This window comes from Dendrobates tinctorius, unplaced genomic scaffold (genome assembly GCF_039654945.1).
Source record: "Dendrobates tinctorius isolate UK_male_01 unplaced genomic scaffold, ASM3965494v1 ptg000062l, whole genome shotgun sequence".
Lineage (NCBI taxonomy): Eukaryota > Metazoa > Chordata > Amphibia > Anura > Dendrobatidae > Dendrobates > Dendrobates tinctorius.
Genome location: NW_027361730.1, coordinates 1,892,984 through 1,917,290, shown reverse-complemented (window position 1 = coordinate 1,917,290; position 24,307 = coordinate 1,892,984). Strand labels below are relative to the sequence as shown.

At 43.8% G+C, this 24,307-nt stretch overlaps 1 protein-coding gene across 3 annotated transcripts in view; it reads right to left on the bottom strand.

The window, feature by feature from the left end:
- The window catches only part of LOC141092886 (NACHT, LRR and PYD domains-containing protein 1 homolog), a 71,205-nt gene that overhangs the window by 23,972 nt on the left and 22,926 nt on the right, over positions 1 to 24,307 (bottom strand). For all 3 annotated transcript variants that reach the window (XM_073579207.1, XM_073579209.1, XM_073579208.1), the window contains exons 6-9: positions 22,099 to 22,449; positions 11,092 to 11,238; positions 7,067 to 7,099; positions 2,818 to 2,850 (exon numbers count right to left, since the gene is read on the bottom strand). In XM_073579207.1, coding sequence (XP_073435308.1) covers positions 2,818 to 2,850; positions 7,067 to 7,099; positions 11,092 to 11,238; positions 22,099 to 22,449 — 564 coding nt within the window. The remainder of the gene's footprint in view (positions 1 to 2,817; positions 2,851 to 7,066; positions 7,100 to 11,091; positions 11,239 to 22,098; positions 22,450 to 24,307) is intronic.

The window sequence follows — 24,307 nt, the reverse complement described above, 5'->3', positions numbered from 1 at the left end:
TGCATGTCAATTCTTTCTGCAGATTCCGCAGCGGTTTACCATCTCCTCCATTGTGGAGATGATAAACCGCAGGGCAAAACCCCAAGCTAATCTGCAGATAAACCGCAGGTCTTTTGACCTGCGGATTTTTCTGCGGATTTTGCAAAATCCGCGCGGATGAATCCGCAGCAGATTCCGCAGCATGTGCACACACCCTAACACAGGGGTGAACAACATTTTTTGGTCCAAGGCCCACATTTTCATATTGAACCAATCCAAAAGGCTGCAAAATAATCTAAAGGGGTGTTTACATGAATATATCACCATAACCACCGTCAGTACATTAATACATCATCAGAACTAATACATCATTAGAACAAATTTTTGAGTATTTTAGAAGGATTTGGAGAGTTTCTGCTCCAAAATGCTCAGTTTGAACACACCCAAAAATACATCGAGTTTTTGGAGCAGAAACTAAGTGGAAACTCAACCAAATCCTCCTCTTAATCTCAAAATTAAGTTTTGATGATTTTTCAGTTTTAGCATGAAGCACATTATGGATTGCTACATGATCACAACCACCGTCAGTACATGGATGCAGTGCTAGAACCACCAACAGGACACAAATACAATCACCAGAACCACCATCGGTACATGAATCCATCACTAGGACCACCAACAGTACATGAATATATTCCCAAAACCACTGTCAGTACATGAATACATCACCAGAAACACTGTAAGTACAGGAGTACATCACCAAGTTTAGTACTATGATAATTTGCAATTTCAGGTCAGCCCTATATATATATATATATATATATATATATATATATATATATATATATATATATATATATATATTTGCATCAGCCAGTATCACAAAAACATTTGTATCCATGCACCTTATACTTGACATCTTCTCTGATTGAAGTTGTTCCCATCTCTTGTCTCCAATCCTTTTGTCATAGTACAGACACAATTATGAGATTTTACGCCTAGAGCTCATCTTTCCAGACTTCCCTCTTCTCTGGCCTTCTGCAGTACTTAAAAATAAAAAGTATCATTATAATGCCCCATGAATAAAAAATATATACCATGCTGTGCCACTGAATAAATAATTGCTCCTCACTCTGTTTCCTGAAAAATAACATCCCCACCACACTGCTCCTCTCTATAATATCTCACTACACTGCCCCCTGTATAATATCCCCCCACACTGCCCCTCTTCATAATATATCCCCACACCACTCCTCTCCATAATATACCCCAGTCTCTGCCCATCTCCATAATATACCCTGCCAAACTGCCCCTCTCCAAATTATCCCCCACACTGCTCCTTTGCTACTGTGCCATTTTACAATTCTTGAAGGATGCAAATACAGTTGAACATGGGAAAATGAGAACTGGAGTCTCCTGGTTGTCTGCAGGCAGCACAACATCCTATGGGGGGTCATATATTGTGCAAGCCTGCTTTAACATTTCATTTACAGTACATATAAGAAAACGTTGATCTCACTTGAATAAGGCATCTGATCACAGATAATATTTTATTTAGCTTCTTATGACCTACATGTCCATACATTCGGCTTAGGACGGAGAGTCGTTATTGACTTTTAGAATTGCTACTTCCTATAGGTTTCACTAGAGTTCAAGTCCTCTTCGTGTCTGAAGAGACAGTTTGCATGATAGCTTTGAAAAGCATATATTCTGCTATGGTGCTCTGGCACTACATTATTTTCATTCTTCATTTGGCTTATTTCCATCAATGTAACCACAAACCCTAATGACACAATAACCACCTATTATAAAAGTTCAGGGCCCAGCAGAACACTAAACCTGAGATGAAGGTTGAAGAAAAGAGATTAGACAGCTGAAGGATTCTAATCAGTTCAACTATTTCCCTAAGTGTTGCATAACCAGGATTTTTTTTTACCTGAAAGATATGGAGCAAATAATGCACAAATTATCAAAAAGTCGAGCAGAGTAGATCAGTTGCTTGGTGAACTGTTAAGGGCATGTCACACTAAGAGATATCGCTAGCAATATCGCTATAACTAGTGACGTTATAGCGATATTGCTAGCGATATCGCTATGTGTGATACTTACCTACGACCGGCTCCCCCGCTGGTTATCGCTGATCGCGCGAGAACGTTCAGGACTGTTTCTCGTCGTCTGCTTCCTGCGGCGCTTCCTGCTGTGAGGACGAGCGACGCGTGGAGCCGGGCGGGAGGACGCAGGATCGCCTGTTGTGACATGTAAGTAGCGATCCCCGTCCCCAGCGATGTCGCTGGTGAGATCTGCCTGTGTGGCAGCTCACTAGCGACCACTTAGCGATGTACCAGCGATCCTGACCGCGTCATATCGCTGGTCGGGATCGCTGGTACATCGCTAAGTGTGACAGTACCTTTACCGTGAGAGGGGGTTGTCAGAGTAGTGGCAACTCCTTCAATTTATTCATATATTTCTAGGAGGAATTCAAGAGGACTAGAAAAATGCAGAGTTCTAAGAGATAATGCTGCATAATTGTTATTTTACAACAAATATATGTATTTTCTAAAATAAACTTTGATAAGAGTGAGTTTTTAATGCTGCTGTCAGAGACTGATAGCAGCATTTATCAGGTTAACAGTCGTGGGTGGAGCTAGGCTCCATCCTGCTACTGTTAGACTCAGAGCTGTGATATGCAGCTATTATATCCCGCTTATGGTGCGAGATCGACCTGTGAGCCCACTCCATACACCCGCTCCCAACCTGCGCCATACATGTATGGCAGATGTCGGGAAGGGGTTAAATATGGTTCAAAAATTAAAATATCTGCAAAATACAGTTAGATACCTTGCGACTTTGCATCAATGAGGGCCGTATTTTCTGCAAGAAAAAGACAAGTACATCTTGTTACAAACAATGATCTACCGTATATTGTGTAACAATGGAATACTGTATTACTGTTCTTCACACAAAAAAAATTATTAATTTCCCAACTTACCATATACTTCTTGTTATCATTAACATTTGCCTGTAGAATGCTACCACTTTGCTATTTTCTCAAATGCCAAAACCATAGCGAGAACTTAACTGACTTAGGCCGGTTTCACATTTGCGTTTAAGGCCGCAGCGTCGGCCTGCGCACGGCCGCCGCTAAGCCCCGCCCCCTGCCGCGCCTCCTCCGGTAGCTCGCCTCCGGGCGCATGACGCTGCATGCGTCATGCATCCCCTATCACTAAGGACGCAGGCCGTGCACAGTATGCGTTTTGGCGGCGCCTGCGTCCTTTTGACGGTGCGCCAACCAGCGCCAAACGCAACCTGTTGCAATTTGGTGGAGCTCGGCGCGCCGTCAAAAGGACGCAGGCGCCGCCAAACGCATACTGCGCACGGTCTGCGTCCTCAGTGATAAAGATAGGGGACGCATGACGCATGCAGTGTCATGCACCCGGAGGCGGAGCTACCGGCGGAGGCGCGACAGGGGGCAGGGCTTAGCGGTGGCCGTGCGCAGGCCGACGCTGCGGTCTTAATTGCAAATGTGAAACCGGCCTTAGTCAAAATGTCCCTTGTATGAGACAGTGCAAGAATTACAGCTGCACATGTTATTCCCATTTGAAATCAAAGCACATTGGTCCTGGCCAGCTGACAGCAGGGAAATGCACCGAGGTCCATCCTCTTAGAGGACCTGTCATCAGGTCAACAGTGCCCAGTTTTTGCTCCTATTTTATTCCCGCTGCTCCCCTTAGTATTCCATTTTTTTAAGCTTTTTTATAAATACACCCTAAGATTCCAGAGATATGTCACTCTTTATTTAGTGCTTAGTATGTAGTGAGCACCACCCACTTTTTAACCCCTTAATGAACAGAGCTTTTTTCGGCTTTTGCTTTTCGCTCCCCTAGTTCCAAGAGCCATAACTTTTTTATTTTTCCGTCAATATGGCCATGTGAGGGCTTATTTTTTGCGGGACGAGTTGTACTTTTGAACGACATCATTGGTTTTAGTATGTAGTGTACTCAAAAACGGGAAAAAAATTCCAAGTGCGGTGAAATTGCAAAAAGTGCAATCCCACACTTGTTTTTGTTTGGCTTTTTTTGCTAGGTTTACTAAATGCTAAAACTGACACGCCATTATGATTTGCCAGGTCATTACAAGTTCATAGTCACCAAACATGTCTAGGTTCTTTTTTATCTAAATGGTGAAAAAAATTCCAAATTTGCTAAAAAATTGCGCCATTTTCCGATACCCGTCTCCATTTTATGTGATCTGTGGTTGGGTGAGGGCTTATTTTTTGCGCGCCGAGCTGACATTTTTAAGGATACCATTTATGTGCAGATACGATCTTTTGAACACCCATTATTGTATTTTAATGCAATGTCACGGTGACCAAAAAAAGTAATTCTGGCATTTCGATTTTTTTTCCCGCTACGCCATTTAGCGATCAGGTTCATCCTTTTTCTTATTGATAGATCGGGCGATTCTGAATGCGGCGATACCTAACATGTGTATGTGTGATTTTTTTTAATTGTTTTATTTTGAATGGGGCGAAAGTGGGGTGATTTAAACTTTTATATTTTTTTATTTTTTTCATATTTTTTTAAAACATTTTTTAAATAATTTTGCCATGCTTCAATAGCCTCCTTGGGAGGTTAGAAGAATCCACAACTTGATCGGCTCTGTTACATATAGGCGATGAGCAGTTCGACTATATGTAGCAGAATTACAGCATAGCTCTGAGGGCCGACCACCAGGTGGCGCTCATAGCAATGCCTCATCAACAACCATAGAGGTCTCTAGGAGACCTCAGGTTGTTATGGCAACGCATCGCTGACCCCAGATCATGTGATGGAGGTTGGTGATGCGCGTATTTCTGGCCCGGCGACCGGAAGCGCAGGTTAAATCCCGCATTTGACAGTGGGATTTAACTAGTTAATAGGCGCGGGTGGATTGCGATTCCACCTGCACCTATTGCGGGCATATGTCAGCTGTTGAAAACAGCTGACATGTCCCGGCTTTGATGCCGGCTTACTGCCGGAGCCCTCATCAAAGCAGGGGTACTGCCATTAGATGTACTATTGCGTCCAATGGCAGTAAGGGGCTAAAAACCATAAAAATTAGCACTAAGTAAAAAGACCCATATCCCTGGAATTATATGACAGATTTGTAATTAAAATAAAATTTGGAACACTCATGGCAACGGAGAGAAAAAAACTTGCCACTTATGTCCTTAAGTGCTCGTGCACATGACCATTTAAGTTGGACAAGTGCTATCCATGGTTTTGATTGATAATACTTGTATCCATGTTATTCTATGGAGCTGTGAACATGTCCAATTGGTAACATGTCTGATTTTGAATTGAGTGTAAGATCAAAATTGGCAATGCAAGTCTATTGCTCCTCACTCTGTTTCCTGAAAAATAACATCCCCACCACACTGCTCCTCTCTATAATATCTCACTACACTGCCCCCTGTATAATATCCCCCCACACTGCCCCTCTTCATAATATATCCCCACACCACTCCTCTCCATAATATACCCCAGTCTCTGCCCATCTCCATAATATACCCTGCCAAACTGCCCCTCTCCAAATTATCCCCCACACTGCTCCTTTGCTACTGTGCCATTTTACAATTCTTGAAGGATGCAAATACAGTTGAACATGGGAAAATGAGAACTGGAGTCTCCTGGTTGTCTGCAGGCAGCACAACATCCTATGGGGGGTCATATATTGTGCAAGCCTGCTTTAACATTTCATTTACAGTACATATAAGAAAACGTTGATCTCACTTGAATAAGGCATCTGATCACAGATAATATTTTATTTAGCTTCTTATGACCTACATGTCCATACATTCGGCTTAGGACGGAGAGTCGTTATTGACTTTTAGAATTGCTACTTCCTATAGGTTTCACTAGAGTTCAAGTCCTCTTCGTGTCTGAAGAGACAGTTTGCATGATAGCTTTGAAAAGCATATATTCTGCTATGGTGCTCTGGCACTACATTATTTTCATTCTTCATTTGGCTTATTTCCATCAATGTAACCACAAACCCTAATGACACAATAACCACCTATTATAAAAGTTCAGGGCCCAGCAGAACACTAAACCTGAGATGAAGGTTGAAGAAAAGAGATTAGACAGCTGAAGGATTCTAATCAGTTCAACTATTTCCCTAAGTGTTGCATAACCAGGATTTTTTTTTACCTGAAAGATATGGAGCAAATAATGCACAAATTATCAAAAAGTCGAGCAGAGTAGATCAGTTGCTTGGTGAACTGTTAAGGGCATGTCACACTAAGAGATATCGCTAGCAATATCGCTATAACTAGTGACGTTATAGCGATATTGCTAGCGATATCGCTATGTGTGATACTTACCTACGACCGGCTCCCCCGCTGGTTATCGCTGATCGCGCGAGAACGTTCAGGACTGTTTCTCGTCGTCTGCTTCCTGCGGCGCTTCCTGCTGTGAGGACGAGCGACGCGTGGAGCCGGGCGGGAGGACGCAGGATCGCCTGTTGTGACATGTAAGTAGCGATCCCCGTCCCCAGCGATGTCGCTGGTGAGATCTGCCTGTGTGGCAGCTCACTAGCGACCACTTAGCGATGTACCAGCGATCCTGACCGCGTCATATCGCTGGTCAGGATCGCTGGTACATCGCTAAGTGTGACAGTACCTTTACCGTGAGAGGGGGTTGTCAGAGTAGTGGCAACTCCTTCAATTTATTCATATATTTCTAGGAGGAATTCAAGAGGACTAGAAAAATGCAGAGTTCTAAGAGATAATGCTGCATAATTGTTATTTTACAACAAATATATGTATTTTCTAAAATAAACTTTGATAAGAGTGAGTTTTTAATGCTGCTGTCAGAGACTGATAGCAGCATTTATCAGGTTAACAGTCGTGGGTGCTAGGCTCCATCCTGCTACTGTTAGACTCAGAGCTGTGATATGCAGCTATTATATCCCGCTTATGGTGCGAGATCGACCTGTGAGCCCACTCCATACACCCGCTCCCAACCTGCGCCATACATGTATGGCAGATGTCGGGAAGGGGTTAAATATGGTTCAAAAATTAAAATATCTGCAAAATACAGTTAGATACCTTGCGACTTTGCATCAATGAGGGCCGGATTTTCTGCAAGAAAAAGACAAGTACATCTTGTTACAAACAATGATCTACCGTATATTGTGTAACAATGGAATACTGTATTACTGTTCTTCACACAAAAAAAATTATTAATTTCCCAACTTACCATATACTTCTTGTTATCATTAACATTTGCCTGTAGAATGCTACCACTTTGCTATTTTCTCAAATGCCAAAACCATAGCGAGAACTTAACTGACTTAGGCCGGTTTCACATTTGCGTTTAAGGCCGCAGCGTCGGCCTGCGCACGGCCGCCGCTAAGCCCCGCCCCCTGCCGCGCCTCCTCCGGTAGCTCGCCTCCGGGCGCATGACGCTGCATGCGTCATGCATCCCCTATCACTAAGGACGCAGGCCGTGCACAGTATGCGTTTTGGCGGCGCCTGCGTCCTTTTGACGGTGCGCCAACCAGCGCCAAACGCAACCTGTTGCAATTTGGTGGAGCTCGGCGCGCCGTCAAAAGGACGCAGGCGCCGCCAAACGCATACTGCGCACGGTCTGCGTCCTCAGTGATAAAGATAGGGGACGCATGACGCATGCAGTGTCATGCACCCGGAGGCGGAGCTACCGGCGGAGGCGCGACAGGGGGCAGGGCTTAGCGGTGGCCGTGCGCAGGCCGACGCTGCGGTCTTAATTGCAAATGTGAAACCGGCCTTAGTCAAAATGTCCCTTGTATGAGACAGTGCAAGAATTACAGCTGCACATGTTATTCCCATTTGAAATCAAAGCACATTGGTCCTGGCCAGCTGACAGCAGGGAAATGCACCGAGGTCCATCCTCTTAGAGGACCTGTCATCAGGTCAACAGTGCCCAGTTTTTGCTCCTATTTTATTCCCGCTGCTCCCCTTAGTATTCCATTTTTTTAAGCTTTTTTATAAATACACCCTAAGATTCCAGAGATATGTCACTCTTTATTTAGTGCTTAGTATGTAGTGAGCACCACCCACTTTTTAACCCCTTAATGAACAGAGCTTTTTTCGGCTTTTGCTTTTCGCTCCCCTAGTTCCAAGAGCCATAACTTTTTTATTTTTCCGTCAATATGGCCATGTGAGGGCTTATTTTTTGCGGGACGAGTTGTACTTTTGAACGACATCATTGGTTTTAGTATGTAGTGTACTCAAAAACGGGAAAAAAATTCCAAGTGCGGTGAAATTGCAAAAAGTGCAATCCCACACTTGTTTTTGTTTGGCTTTTTTTGCTAGGTTTACTAAATGCTAAAACTGACACGCCATTATGATTTGCCAGGTCATTACAAGTTCATAGTCACCAAACATGTCTAGGTTCTTTTTTATCTAAATGGTGAAAAAAATTCCAAATTTGCTAAAAAATTGCGCCATTTTCCGATACCCGTCTCCATTTTATGTGATCTGTGGTTGGGTGAGGGCTTATTTTTTGCGCGCCGAGCTGACATTTTTAAGGATACCATTTATGTGCAGATACGATCTTTTGAACACCCATTATTGTATTTTAATGCAATGTCACGGTGACCAAAAAAAGTAATTCTGGCATTTCGATTTTTTTTCCCGCTACGCCATTTAGCGATCAGGTTCATCCTTTTTCTTATTGATAGATCGGGCGATTCTGAATGCGGCGATACCTAACATGTGTATGTGTGATTTTTTTTAATTGTTTTATTTTGAATGGGGCGAAAGTGGGGTGATTTAAACTTTTATATTTTTTTATTTTTTTCATATTTTTTTAAAACATTTTTTAAATAATTTTGCCATGCTTCAATAGCCTCCTTGGGAGGTTAGAAGAATCCACAACTTGATCGGCTCTGTTACATATAGGCGATGAGCAGTTCGACTATATGTAGCAGAATTATAGCATAGCTCTGAGGGCCGACCACCAGGTGGCGCTCATAGCAATGCCTCATCAACAACCATAGAGGTCTCTAGGAGACCTCAGGTTGTTATGGCAACGCATCGCTGACCCCAGATCATGTGATGGAGGTTGGTGATGAGCGTATTTCTGGCCCGGCGACCGGAAGCGCAGGTTAAATCCCGCATTTGACAGTGGGATTTAACTAGTTAATAGGCGCGGGTGGATTGCGATTCCACCTGCACCTATTGCGGGCATATGTCAGCTGTTGAAAACAGCTGACATGTCCCGGCTTTGATGCCGGCTTACTGCCGGAGCCCTCATCAAAGCAGGGGTACTGCCATTAGATGTACTATTGCGTCCAATGGCAGTAAGGGGCTAAAAACCATAAAAATTAGCACTAAGTAAAAAGACCCATATCCCTGGAATTATATGACAGATTTGTAATTAAAATAAAATTTGGAACACTCATGGCAACGGAGAGAAAAAAACTTGCCACTTATGTCCTTAAGTGCTCGTGCACATGACCATTTAAGTTGGACAAGTGCTATCCATGGTTTTGATTGATAATACTTGTATCCATGTTATTCTATGGAGCTGTGAACATGTCCAATTGGTAACATGTCTGATTTTGAATTGAGTGTAAGATCAAAATTGGCAATGCAAGTCTATGGGTCTGCGGACAACATCAGATCACCCAAGGATGACATCCCAAGTGTGGTCCAATTTTCACAAACTAACTGAATGTAGAAGGTGGAGAACCAATTTTTGTTTATCTCCACCTCCAAGAAATATGGATCCCACTCTGATCAAACTCTGATCGGAATCTGATTAGCATAGTCAGACCGTTTTTCTCGGATGGAGAGAAAAGAGTAGTGTGCACCTACCCTGGGGATGAATCACTATAGGAAGAAAGCAATGCAGGGAATACAGAGCTTAACTAGCACTGTGCTCCCTAAGGCCTCATTCGGGTTTCAGTTATTTTCACGAGAAAAATAGACCGAGTGACTTTGGTCAGGGTTTGGTCCAAGTTTCATCAGAGTTTAGTCTGATACTCATCAGTTTTTCTTGTAGGTGAAAAAAAAGTTTCTCATATGTAACAGTCCATGAACATCAGTCCACATTTGGTTGACATCTGAGTGCTGTCCAATTTTTTTCATGGATCCATAGACATGCACTGCCAATATTAATCCAACACTGAGATCAATATTGGACATGTCTCCGCGAATTGGCTCGGTTCTTGAAAAATAATGAAAATGTGAACAGCCCCATTCATTATTATAGGTCCAAATGTTATCCCTGAAAAGCACAGATAGCATTGTATGCAATAAACGGACGTCTTAAAGAGATCTTATCCTAAGGCCTCGTGGGATCGATATAAAGTGATCGCATATCCTAGACATATGTTATGAATTCACAAGGTAAGAATAGCTTTTTAACTTCATGAGAGAGAATCAAAATGTGTGTACATGAGAAATAGCATTATATACAATATGACAACAATGATATCTGTATCATGTTTTTTTTTTTTTTATCAGTGTATACCCTCTACCAGTTCCATGTCCGTCATGTGTTAAAAACTGGAGCCCTGCACCTTCACCCTCAGCCCACTATTCTGTACATACTGTACTTGTTATGAAGCTGTAGGTGAGCTCCCAGTTTCTCCCATCTTCATTACTGTGATCAAACATGTGATCCTTCATGAAGTAATAAATATAGCAACTGTACTCTCGCCTTCCACCCCACACACAAACTCTTGCCCCCTAACACCTCACGTGTGCAGAGTAGGGCACTGGTTGATGGTGGATTAGGGGAGGCAGCGTTTCCCCTTGCGATGGCTTTACCATAATGTTGTTACAACTTCGCTCCAAACACAAAAAGACAGAAGTACAACACGCTATCTGAATTCTAGATCTCTCAGAATCCCTTCCTCAATATCTCAATGTACTGCTACCATACTCTTCCGATAACACGATGACACATTTGTTATTGGAATTTTTTTGTCATGATCATCAACATAATGGCAATTTTTAGCCCAAAATAAAAGTATATAAAATCTAAACCAGATCGGAAAATACACAATTTAACCCTTAATGAAAATGAGCAACTAAGCAGCAGCTTTTATTTATGCAGCAAGTTTGATCTCAATGACTCCACCTACCTTCATCATTATTTCGTTTTCTATTTAGTTTAATTAGAAAGCAAAAGAGACACAAGTCCAAAATGCAAACAGCAACGGTGTTGGTAATGCTCAAAGTACGTTTTCGGAGTGTGTCTCCAGTCGTTGGAATTTGGCCCTCACTTCTTCCTTTAAGACAGATGTAGTTAAAATTATATTAAGTGACAATTTCATGGCTGAGGTGTTGACATACAAAGCATCACTATTTACCTAGGCTAATTAACCACAAGCCTTGCCGTTTAGCATACAGTCATATTTCACTAGGTAACAAAAGATTGCAATTTTTTGATATAGTTTTTTTTTTGCTAATAATTTACAATGTATTTTCAATGTAGAAAAAAAGTTTACTGATTAAATTAAAGAAGCCACATAAAAAAAGTATACAAATATATCTATGGTTAGGACAACTCATATACAGAAGTGACAGTCATCTAGTTGTTATAGAGAGAGAGAGAGAGAGAGAGAGAGAGAGAGATTTTTTCCAGCCGCCAGAATAGATTTTAGGGTTAAATTTCCGGCTGAGTGAAGTCTTTCAGCCATGCGCAGTGAGAAGTGCGGATCCTGCCGCCCGAAAAAAAAGTTACATGCTCCATTCGGGCATGTCGGCGGACGTCAAAATTTTGGCGGATCCGCAAAAAAACGGATCCAACGCATGGCCATCCGTCAAGATCCGCCGGTAATGCAACTCAATGGGAAAAAAACGGATCTGCCAAGCAAAATGGCGGATCCGTTTTTTTTGCAAAACGGCGGATCTTGACTGATGGACAAAAACTGAAGTGTGAAACAGGCCTTAGTGGTCGTAACCATGGATACCTAAACTACTGCAATGTATAAATATATGTGTGGTCAACAAAAAGGACTGGCACATGACTTATTCCTTTCAAAGACCATATTAAGGGCCAGGGGGTTCAAATTACAGGTGGAATAAAGGAGATTCTGGCAGCTAAATAGGAAAGGGATCTTTACTGTTCGAGCAGTGAGACTGTGGCATACCCTACCACAAGAGGTAGTAATGGCAGACACTATTACAGCTTTTAAAAAAGGGCTGGATAATTTTCTTAATACACATAGCATTGTGGGTTATAGTTAATTTAATAATGTAATGTACAATTGGTAGAGAAAGGTTGAACATCTTGTGTCATGTCCCTGACTTTGAAGCGGGCTGGCACGCCGAGTCCGCATCTTTCCTGGCAGATGATGGATGATTTAACTAGCAATCATCTGCCTTTAACAGATAAGGGTGGAGCAGAGCTCTGACCACGGCTGTTAAACTGTTAGGCTAAGTGCACATGTTGCAGAAAATTTCTGCTCAAAAACCTGAATCCCTTCCCAGAAACCGCACCTATTTTTCCGCTGCGGTTTTTGCGTGTTTTTTGGGCGATTTTGATGCGTTTTTTTCCGCAGCGGTTTCAAACCGCATGGAAGAAGCCAAAACCGCGGAAAAATCTACAAAATTAATGAGCATGCTGCGTTTTTTACAGCGATGCGGTTTTTTCGAGGTAAAAAACGCATCAATGTGCACAAAAAGTGCAAAATGCATAGAAATGACTGGGAAGCTTATTTTTAGCGGTTTTATAGTGAAAACCGCGGTAAAAACCGCTAAAAAAACGCTGTGTGTGAACACAGCCTAAAATGCCACTGTCAGTCTCTGACAGTGCTCATTAACACGCGATGGCAGGGAGGCATGCCATTCCATGCGCCTACTGGCACTCCCGTGTCGTGATCACAGAGTACCAATGGATTGCTATGACAACCAGAGGTCTGCTGAGGACGTCCATGCATGTCATGACAATTCCTCTGTGAATGTCAGCCTGTAGCTGACGTTCATAAGAGATTGTGATCTTCACTATACATAGAAATGATGATGCACTGCTATGTATAGTACAAGTGATCGTACGATCACTGCTTCAAGTCCCCTAAAGGGATTAATATATACAATAAAAAGTGAAAAGAAATGTTTTTACGAATATGAAAAGAATTTAAAAAACATAAAAGTTCAAATACCCACTCCTTTGCACCCATTAACCCCTTAATGACCGTTAATGCGTTTTCATTTTTCGCTCCCCTTCTTCCCAGAGCCATAACTTTTTTATTTTTACGTCAATATGGCCATGTAAGGGCTTATTTTTTGCGGGACGAGTTGTACTTTTGGTTTTACCATGTTGTGTACTCAAAAACAGGAAAAAATTCCAAGTGCGGTGAAATTGCAAAAAAAAGCGCAATCCCACACTGTTTTTTTCTTTGGCTTTTTTGCTAGGTTCATTAAGTGCTAAAACTGAGCTGCCACTATGATTCTCCAGGTCATAACGAGTTCACAGACACCAAACATGGCTAGGTTCTTTTTTATCTTAGTGGTGAAAAACAATTCCAAAGTTTGCTAAAAAAAAAATCCATTTTCCGAGACCCCATTCCCCCATTTTCCAAGTCTCCATTTTTCATTAGCTCAGGTCGGGTGGGGGGCTTATTTTTTGCGCGCTGAGCTGACGTTTTTAATTATACCACTTTTGTGCAGATACGATCTTTTAACCCCTTTACTCCCAAGGATGGTTTGCATGTTAATTCCCGGGCCAATTTTTACAATTTTGACCACTGTCCCTTTATGAGGTAATAACTCTGAAACGCTTCCATGGATCCCGGTGATTATGACATTGTCTGTTTTCTCGTGACATATTGGACAACTTCATGTTAGAGGTAAAATTTCATTCATATAACTTGCATTTATTTGTGAAAAAAATGGAAATTTGGAGAAAATTTTGAAAATGTCACAATTTTCCAACTTTTAATTTTTATGCTCTTAAATCACAGAGATATGGCACTCAAAAAACTTAATAAATAACATTTCCCCCATGTTTACTTTACATTGGCACAATTTGGGAACCCAAATTTTTTTTGTTAGGAAGTTATAAGGGTTAAAAGTTGACCAGCGATTTCTCATTTTTACAACACCATTTTATTTTTAGGGACCATATCACATTTGAAGTCACTTTGAGGGGTCTATATGATAGAAAATACCCAAAAGTGACACCATTCTAAAAACTGCACCCCTCAAGGTGTTCAAAACCACATTCAAGAAGTTTATTAACCCTTCAGGTGCTTCACAGGAATTTTTTGAATGTTTAAAAAAAAAAATGAACATTTAACTTTTTTTCACAAAAAAAATTACTTCAGGTTCAATTTTTTTATTTTACCAAGGGTAACAGGAGAAATTGGACTGGAAAAGTTATTGTGCAATTTGTCCTGAGTACGCCGATACCTGATATGTGGGGGGAACCACTGTTTGGGCACAAGGCAGAGCTCGGAAGGGAAGGAGCGTCGTTTGACTTTTTCTCTGCAAAATTGGCTGGAATTCAGATTGGACGCCATGCCACGTTTGGAGAGCCCCTGATGTACCTAAACAGTGGAAACCCCCCACAAGTGACCCCATTTTAGAAACTAGACCCCCCAAGGAACTTATCTAGATATGTGGTGAGCACTTTGAACCCACAAGGGCTTCACAGAAGTTTATAACGTACAGCCGTACAATTAAAAAAAGATGGATTTTTGGTTCTTACCGTAAAATCTCTTTCTTGGAGCCTTCATTGGGGGGACACAGAATACCATGGGTGTATGCTGCTGCTGCTAGGAGGCTGACACTATGCAAAAACAAGAAAATTAGCTCCTCCCCGGCAGTATACACCCACCGACAGGCACCAAGCACCTCAGTTGGTGAAAAAGCAGTAGGAGAAGCAACGAGAAAAAACTCGAACCATATGTACCAACCCAACAAGGGACTCTAAGACCCAACACGGTACAACTTAAACAGGGAGGGTGCTGTGTCCCCCAATGAAGGCTCCAAGAAAGAGATTTTACGGTAAGAACCAAAAATCCATCTTTCTTTATCGCCTTATTGGGGGACACAGAATACCATGGGACGTCCCAAAGCAGTCCCAAGGGTGGGAACAGCAATAAGGAACGAAAGAAACTGAAAGGCTTAGGTCGGCCGGTGAGCCACCGCCGCCTGCAGAACCTTCCTACCAACCACAGCATCAGACGAGGCCTGGGTATGAACCTTGTAGAACCTCGTGAAGGTGTGCAAAGATGACCAGGTTGCAGCCTTGCAAATTTGCATGGCCGAGGCCTGGTGACGAGCAGCCCACGAAGCCGCCACAGCCCGGGTGGAATGAGCTCTTACTCCCGGAGGGGGCCGCTTTTCCTGAAGACGATACGCTTCCAGAATGGTAGAACGAATCCAGCGAGCGATCGTGGATTTGGAAGCCGGAAGGCCCTTCTGGCGACCTTCAGAGATGATCAGCAAGGAATCGGACAGACGAAAGGAAGAAGTCCTGGCGAGATAGACACGCAGGGCTCTAACTACGTCCAGTTTGTGGAGAGACTTCTCAAGAGGATGAGATGGAGCCGGACAAAAAGAAGGAAGGACGATATCCTCATTGATATGGAAAGCGGAAACCACCTTTGGAAGAAAAGAAGGAACGGGCCTGAGGACGGCTTTGTCCTGATGGAGAATGAGGTAAGGGGAACGACATGACAAGGCCGCCAATTCAGAAACTCTTCTGATGGATGAGATGGCGATCAAAAAGGTGACCTTCCAAGAGAGAAGGGACAAAGGAATGTCCTGGAGAGGCTCGAACGGCGCCTTCTGGAGAGCGCTAAGGACGAGGTTGAGATCCCACGGGTCTATTGGCAAATGATGAGGAGGAGCCACGTGGGAAACCCCTTGCAGAAAGGTTTTGACCTGTGGTAGAGAAGCCAGCTCTCTTTGGAAGAGGATAGAGAGAGCGGAAACCTGGCCCTTGAGCGTACTGAGGGACAGACCCGCGTCTAACCCAGACTGAAGAAACCCCAGGATAGATGGGATAGAAAAAGACATTGGGAACACTCTTTTATCGTCGCACCAACGGAAAAAAGCCTTCCAGTACCTATAGTAAATGCGAGAAGAGGCTGGTTTCCTGGCTCTGATCATAGTTTGAATAACCTGACTGGACAGACCTGATTCCTTCAGAATTGCGGTCTCAACGGCCATGCCGTCAAACTCAGAGACTGAGAATTCTCGTGGTAAAGGGGGCCTTGCGAGAGAAGATCTGGACGGTCTGGAAGCCTCCAGGGAACGTCCGCGAGCATGTTGACCAGTTCCGCGTACCAAGGCCGTCTTGGCCAATCTGGAGCGACTAGAATCACTGGTACGCCTTCCGATTTTATCTATTTGACCACTCGAGGGATCAATGCCAGAGGCGGGAACAGATACGGAAGTTGAAACTGGGACCACGGAGTCACCAGTGCGTCGCTAGAGGGTCCCTGGACCTGGCTACGAACTGTGGCACCTTGTGGTTCATCCGAGATGCCATGAGATCGACATCCGGGGTGCCCCAACGGTCGCATATCTGAGAGAAAACTGCGGGGTGCAGGGACCATTCGCCGGACGCTAGGCCCTGGCGACTCAGAAAGTCGGCTGCCCAATTTTCCACCCCTGGAATATGGACGGCGGAGATTGTCGGAACGTAACGTTCTGCCCAGCGGAATATCTTGGCCACTTCTGACATTACTTGTTTGCTGCGCGTGCCCCCCTGATGGTTTATGTACGCCACGGCCGTGGCGTTGTCCGACTGAATACGGACCGGCTTGCCGGAGAGGAGGGGCTGCCAATGAAGAAGGGCCAGGAAAATTGCTCTGATCTCCAAAAGATTGATTGGGAGGAGAGACTCCTGTGGCTTCCAGCGGCCTTGGGCCGCTTTCTGATGGAACACGGCTCCCCATCCTAGAAGGCTCGCATCGGTGGTGATGACTTGCCACTGAGGCGGAAGGAAGGACCTCCCTTGGAGAACTGACGCTGGCCGTAACCACCAAGTGAGAGACTGCCTCACTCTGAGAGGAAGCCGAATAGGACGGTCCAAGGACATCGTGGTCTTGTCCCAGGCTGAAAGCAGAGACAGCTGGAGGGGGCGAAGATGAAACTGCGCAAAGGGTACTGCTTCCATGGAGGCCACCATCTTCCCCAGGACCTTCATGCAGAACCGAATGGGAATAGGAACAGGCCTCTTGAGAGTTCTGATGCCCTTGGACAGAGTTGTACATTTTTCCCTTGGAAGAAAAACACGGGCTAGCTTCGTGTCGAATTCCATACCCAGAAAGGTCAGACGCTGGGTGGGGATCAGAATGGACTTCTCCTTGTTGACCAGCCAACCTAGGCGGCTGAGAGTGTCCAGGGTTATCTGAAGGCTCCGGAGACAGTCCTGGCGAGACGAACCCTTGATCAAAAGATCGTCCAGATAAGGGATGATGAGGATCCCTCTAGAGCGAAGGATGGCCATGACGGTCGCCATCACCTTCGTGAAAACACGGGGCGCTGAAGCTAGGCCGAAAGGGAGAGCTGTGAACTGAAAGTGGTCTCCCTGAAACGCAAATCGAAGATACTTCTGATGTTGCACACAAATTGGAATGTGCAGATAGGCATCCCGAATGTCCACAGAGCAGAGAAATTCCCCGGGCTCCATGGAAGCAATCACCGACCGAAGAGACTCCATCCTGAAGTGAAGAATCTTCACGTGGCGATTGAGCAATTTGAGGTCCAGAATAGGACGAAGAGAGCCGTCTTTCTTCGGGACTACAAAGAGATTGGAGTAGAACCCGGAAAACCGTTCGTCTGAGGGAACGGGAACAATGACTCCGGCGGAAAGAAGGGAGGAAATGACCTGCAGAAAACCCGGAAGCTGGGCCCGCTGTCGCGGAGGCCGAGACTGGAAAAACCGTCTGTTCGGGAGTGAAGCAAATTCGATCTTGTATCCGGATGCGACGAGTTCTCTGACCCAAGCGTCGTCGACAACGGACAGCCAAGCATCCGCGAAAAAGGAAAGTCTGCCTCCCACCCTGGAAGAAATTCCAGGTGGGGGTGACCCGTCACTTAGACGAAAATCTGCCGGAATTGGCTCCTGCAGATCTGGAATATTGTCCTCTAGATCTCCAGCGAGGAGTGGGTTTGTAGGAAGGTTTCCTCTGATCCCGCTCCCTGGTGGCGGGCGGCCGATCCTGTTGAGTGGCTCTCTCCGTGGCAGAGAAGGGACGAAAGGGCCTGAATGGTCGAAAACCACTTCTGTTGAAAGGACGTTTTGGTCGAGATTGGGGAAGCGAAGTACTTTTACCTCCAATGGCATCGGAAATTATCTGATCCAGCTTTGCTCCAAAGAGCCTACAACCATGGAATGGCAGATTGGTAAGCGACTTTTTCGAAGTCGTTACATACCGCGCTAAGGATGCAATCTGACCAGGTCCTGCTGCTTGTGACGCTGCGGTGAGTGAGGAGATCCCCATAGACTCCCCGACTAGAGCAGGGAAAGTGGAGGAACGCAAGCGGCTGAGCGCGCGGCAGGCAGAGAAGGGCGGGAGATTCAAATCTGTGGACCTGAAACCAACAAGGTCCCTTCTTCTCCCATGTCACTGAAGCTTATGCGGGGCCGGAGGGAATGTACAGGCACTTACCTGACGTCCCTGAAGAGGATGAACACAGGGGCTCACGGGGAAACGGCAGGCCGCTGGGAGGGGAAGGAGTCCTCTGTACCCGCATCCTGCAGAAGACGGCTTTCTTAGAACACCTACGATCGCCGTCTTCCTCTCAGCCCTGTCCCGAGAAAGGGGTGAGGAGGGGGATTCGGCAAGGACCAGCCACCTGTCCGCAACCCTTATCACCAGATGGTGATAGGGAAAAGTCCTGCCTGCGGTACTGAGAGGTGCGATGTGGGTGACACCACACTGCTCGCTCAGCCGCATGATATAGGAAATCAGGGTGATAACTTATACCCTGTTTCCCAATGGAAAAAACCTAAAAGACAAAAGAGGGAGAAAATTAAAAAGTTCAAACTAAACCTGAAAGGAAAATTGTATTAAAGCTGCGGATCTGGGGAGACCCCGGTCCGCCTCCTACAGACACTAAGCACAAACTGAGGTGCTTGGTGCCTGTCGGTGGGTGTATACTGCCGGGGAGGAGCTAATTTTCTTGTTTTTGCATAGTGTCAGCCTCCTAGCAGCAGCAGCATACACCCATGGTATTCTGTGTCCCCCAATAAGGCGATAAAGAAAATCATATTTTTTCCACAAAAATGATCTTTTCACCCCAAATTTTTATTTTCCCAAGAGTAACAGGACCCCAAGTTATTGTGCAATTTGTCCTGAGTATGCTGATACCCCATATATGGGGGTAAACCACTATTTGGGAACATGGCAGAGCTCGGAAGGGAAGCAACGCCATTTAACTTTTTTGGCTGGAATTGAGATCGGACGCCATGTTGCATTTGGAGAGCCCCTGATGTGCCAAAACAGTGGAAACCCCCCAATTCTAACTCCAACCCTAACCCTAGCCCTAACCCTAGCTCTGACCCTAGCCCTAACCCTAACTCTAGCCCTAACCCTAACTCTAGCCCTAATGGGAAAATGGAAATAAATAAAAAAAAAATTATTTTATTATTTTCCCTAACTAAGGGGGTGATAACGGGGGGTTTGATTTACTATTTATGGCGGTTTTTATATTTGGCAGCTGTCAAACGCTAAAAGGCGCTTTTTATTGTAAAAATAGTTTATGCATCACCACATTTTGAGAGCTATAATTTTTCCATATTTTGATCCACCGACTCATGTGAGGTCTTATTTTTTGCGGGACGAGTTGACGTTTTTATTGGTACCATTTTCGGGCACGTGACATTTTTTGATCGCTTTTTATTCCGATTTTTGGGATGCAGAATGAACAAAAACCAGAGTTTCATGAATTTCTTTTGGGGGTGCGTTTACACCGTTCCGCGTGCGGTAAAATTGATAAAGTGGTTTTATTCTTCGGGTCAGTATGGTTACAGCGATACCTCATTTATTTCATTTTTTTTATGTTTTGGTGGTTTCATGCAATGAAAACAATATTATATAAAAATAATTATTTTTGCATCGCTTTATTCTGCGAGCTATAACTTTATTTTTTCGCTGATGATGCTGTGTGGTGACTCGTTTTTTGCGGGACAAGATGACGTTTTCAGCGGTACCAAGGATATTTATATGCGTCTTTTTGACCGCGCGTTATTGCACTTTTTGTTTGGCGGTATGATAATAAATCATTATTTTTCGCTTCGTTTTTTATTTTTATCTTTTAAGGGGTTCGCTAAAGGGGTTAACTAATGGGACAGATTTATAGGGTGGGTCATTACTGACGTGGCGATACCAAATATGTGTACTTTTATTGTTTTTTTACTTTCAAAAAATGAATTTATTAGGGAATATTTTTTTTTTCTGTTAATTTATTTAGCGATTTTTGTTTAAATTATTTTTACACTTTTTTTTTTTTTTTACTTTATTATAATGTCCCATGGGGACATCACTGTCCTGTGACAGATCGCTGATCTGTCACATCACAGATCACTGTGACAGATCAGCGATCTGTCACAGGCAATGCTGCAGGCTTCCTCATGCCTGCGCTCTGCGGGCAGTGAGGAAGCCAGCTCCCTGCAGGCCCCCGAAGGTCCCCGTCACCTTAATGGATCCGGGGACCTGCAGGGAAGGCGACCCCCTCAGCGGCGCTGCACATCGCGCTGCTTTGGGGGTCGCAGGGAAGCACGGAGGGAGCCCCCTCCCTGCCGATGCTTTCTTTAACCCCCGATACACCGCGATCATGTTTGATCGCGATGTGCCAGGGGTTAATGTGTCGGGGGCAGTTCGTGACCGCCCCTGACACATTGTGCCGGGTGTCAGCTGTGATAATCAGCTGACACCCGGCCGCGATCAGCTGCGCTACCCCCATGAGCGCAGCTGATCGCATTAGACGTACTATTCCGTCCTTGGGTCACATGGACGGAATAGTACATCTAATGTAGGAAAGGGGTTAATCGCCTGTTATTGTATTTTAATGCAGTGACCAAAAAAACTTAATTCTGGCATTTCGATTTTTTTCTCGCTGCGCCGTTTAGCGATCAGGTTAAACCTTTTTTTTATTCTGAACACGGCGATACCTAATATTTGATTTTTATTTTATTGTTTTATTTTGAATGGGGCGAAAGGGGGGGTGATTTAAACTTTTTCATATTTTAAAAACATTTTTTTTACTTTTGGCATACTTCAATAGCCTCCATGGGAGACTAGAAGCTGCCATAGCTTGATCGGCTCTGCTACATAGAGGCAAAGCTCAGATCGCCTCTATGTAGCAGAATGACAGGGTGGTGCTCATAGCAATCTGGCACTGACAACCATAGAGGTCTCAAGGAGACCTCTGATTGTTATGCTGATGCACTGATGACAGCCGGAAGCGCGCGATAAATTAAATGCCGCTGTCAGCGTTTGACAGCGGCATTTAACTAGTTAATAGGCGCAAGTGGATCGCGATTCCACTCGCACCTACTGTGGGAACATGGTCAGCTGTTCAAAATAGCTGACATATCCCTGCTTTGATGCGAGCTCACTGCCGTGCTATAATGTCCAATGGCAGTAAGGGGTTAAAAATAAAACAATTTATAAAAATATAAAGTAAACTAATCCAATCAGAAAAGGATGAGAAAAAAAAATCAAAAAACCCAGAATTATGATTATTTGGCTGCTGCAACAATGCAATAAGAGGCTAGCAACATTTTATCTACCCCAAAATGTTATCAGTAAAAACATCAGCTCAGGGCACAAAAAAGAAACACTTACACAACACCATATCCCAAAACTTGAAAGGGTTATGGGTCTCAGAAAATGGCGAAACAAGCAACGTTTTTTGATTTTTTCCAAATTTTCCCCCCACTTACATGAAAAAAACTATACATGTTTTGTATCTGCTTACTTATAACCTGGAGAATCATATTGCCAGCTCAGTTTTATAGTATACTGAACATCGTAATAAAAATATCAGTTTGGATAAAAATAGATTTAAGTTCATCAAATTCAACCAGGTAAGAGGACACTATGTTGTCCAAACAGCCATGGATGACTTAACAACTATACAATATAATCTACTATTTTTTGTAAAGATAATTAAACAAATATTACCTTTTAGTGTAAGGTTCACACCTTGAATGGTGATCCCTGATGTCTCTTGCAGTACACTCTGACAAGTGTAACTCCCAGCATCTGATTCAGAGAGGTTCCTGAGAAGCAATGACAGATTACCAGAGGGCAATAAATCATAAAACATCTGTGTTCTACCTCGATATTGATCTGATTGATATTCAGATTGGCTTGAGTCATAATAGAAGGAATGGACCACAACATCATTCTCTGGTCGCTGCCAGTGAACTACAAGCAAATTGTAGTCAAATTCATCCTTGTAGATGACAATACATGGAAGGAGAACATCTTCATGTAGTTGTCCTTCAACATCTAAGGACGCAAAGTTGACAACTGGCAAAAGAAAAGACATATTTAAAACATTTGTAGAAATTATAACGTGCTATTATATATATTATAAATATTGTTTTATAGTGTTAATATCCACTGCACCATACGAGATACAGAGGAGTTTAAATACATTGCTCCAAAAAATAAATGGAAGACTAAAATACCACATCCTGGATATCACTGAATGAAATATCCCAGTTCCAGATCTTTATTCATATAATCATAGAATGTTAAGGGGGTTTTACACATAGCGATATCGCTATAACGTCACCGATTTTGTGGCGTTATAGCGATATCGCTATGTGTGATACTTACCTCCGACCGGCTCCCCCGCTGTCCATCGCTGATCGCGCGAGAATGTCCGGCTCCATTTCTCGTCGTCAGCTTCCTGCTGTGACGTCGAGCGACGCGTGGAGGCGGGCGGGAGGACGGCAGGATCGCTGTGTGTGAAAGGTGAGTATCGTGCGCTGCATCGCTGCTGCATCGCTGTGAGGTCTGCCTGTGTGACAGCTCACTAGCGATCATTTAGCGATGCACCAGCGATCCTGACCAGGTCGGATTGCTGGTCGGATCGCTGGTGCATCGCTAAATGTAAACGGCCCTTTAGAGATGAAAGCAACCTCCAGGGTCATTGTGCCCAACCCCCCTGATCAATGCAGCAAAGGATTCACTATACCATCCCAGACAGATGTCTGTTTGAAGACTTCCATTGAAGGAGAACTCTTGTGGCAATGTTTTCCACTCATTGATCACCCTGTCAAAATGTTTTTTCCAATATCTGTATCGTCTCCCTTTCAGGTTCATTCCATTGCTTTTCGTTTTTCCATGTGCAAATGAAAATAAGGATGATTCTTCTACACTGACATCTCTTCAGATATTTGTAGACAGCTATTAAGTCTCCTATTAGCCTTTTTGTTGCAAGCTAAGCATTTCCAGATCCTTTAACCATTCCTCGGAGGACATACTTTGCAGTCCCTCACCCTCCTGGTACCTCTTCTCTGAACGTGCTCCTGTTTTTCAATGTCTTTTTTAAAACGTGGTGCCTAGAACTGGACACAGTAGTTGAGGGGGATAATTACTTTACGTGATCTAGACTGTATGCTTCTCTTAATACATCCTAGAACCGTGTTTGACTTTTTTGCTGTTGCATCACAATGTTGACTCCTGTGCAGAATATTTGTATACCCAGGTCTTTTTCACACATGCTGTTGCTTAGTTCTATTCCTCCCATTCTGTAGATGTACAGTAATTTTCATTTTTCGTGCCCAGGTGTACAATTTTGCATTTCTCCTTGCCATTCTATCAGTCACTGCCCATCATTTAAGCTTATCTAGATACTTCTGAATCCTTTCTCTATCTTCTCCAGCAGTGTTAGCTATCCCTCCTCACTTTGCATTGTCTGCAAATTTGATTAGTTTACCTTCAGTTCCCTTATCTATATCATTTATAAAAATGTTGAACAACACTGGGGCCAGGATAGAGCCTTGTGGTACCACAGTTGAAGCACTCTTCCAGTTGGATGTGCAACCATTTATTACCACGCTTTGAATACAGTTATGAATCCACCTAACCGTAGCCTTGTCAATCCAATTCTTAGTAATTTTTTCAATAAGGCTATTATGAGATTCGTTATCAAATTCTTTGCTGAAGTCGAGATATACTATATCTACCACATTTCTCTGATCCACCCAGTCTGTGATTCCATCATAGAAGGAAAATACATTAGTTTGGCATGACTTACTTGCCATAAACCCATGCTGGCTATGGTTAATTACTGTATTCTTATCCAAGCACTTGCATACATGCTGTTTAATAATTTGTTAAAAAATCTTTCCTGGTATAGACGTAAGGCTCACTGGCC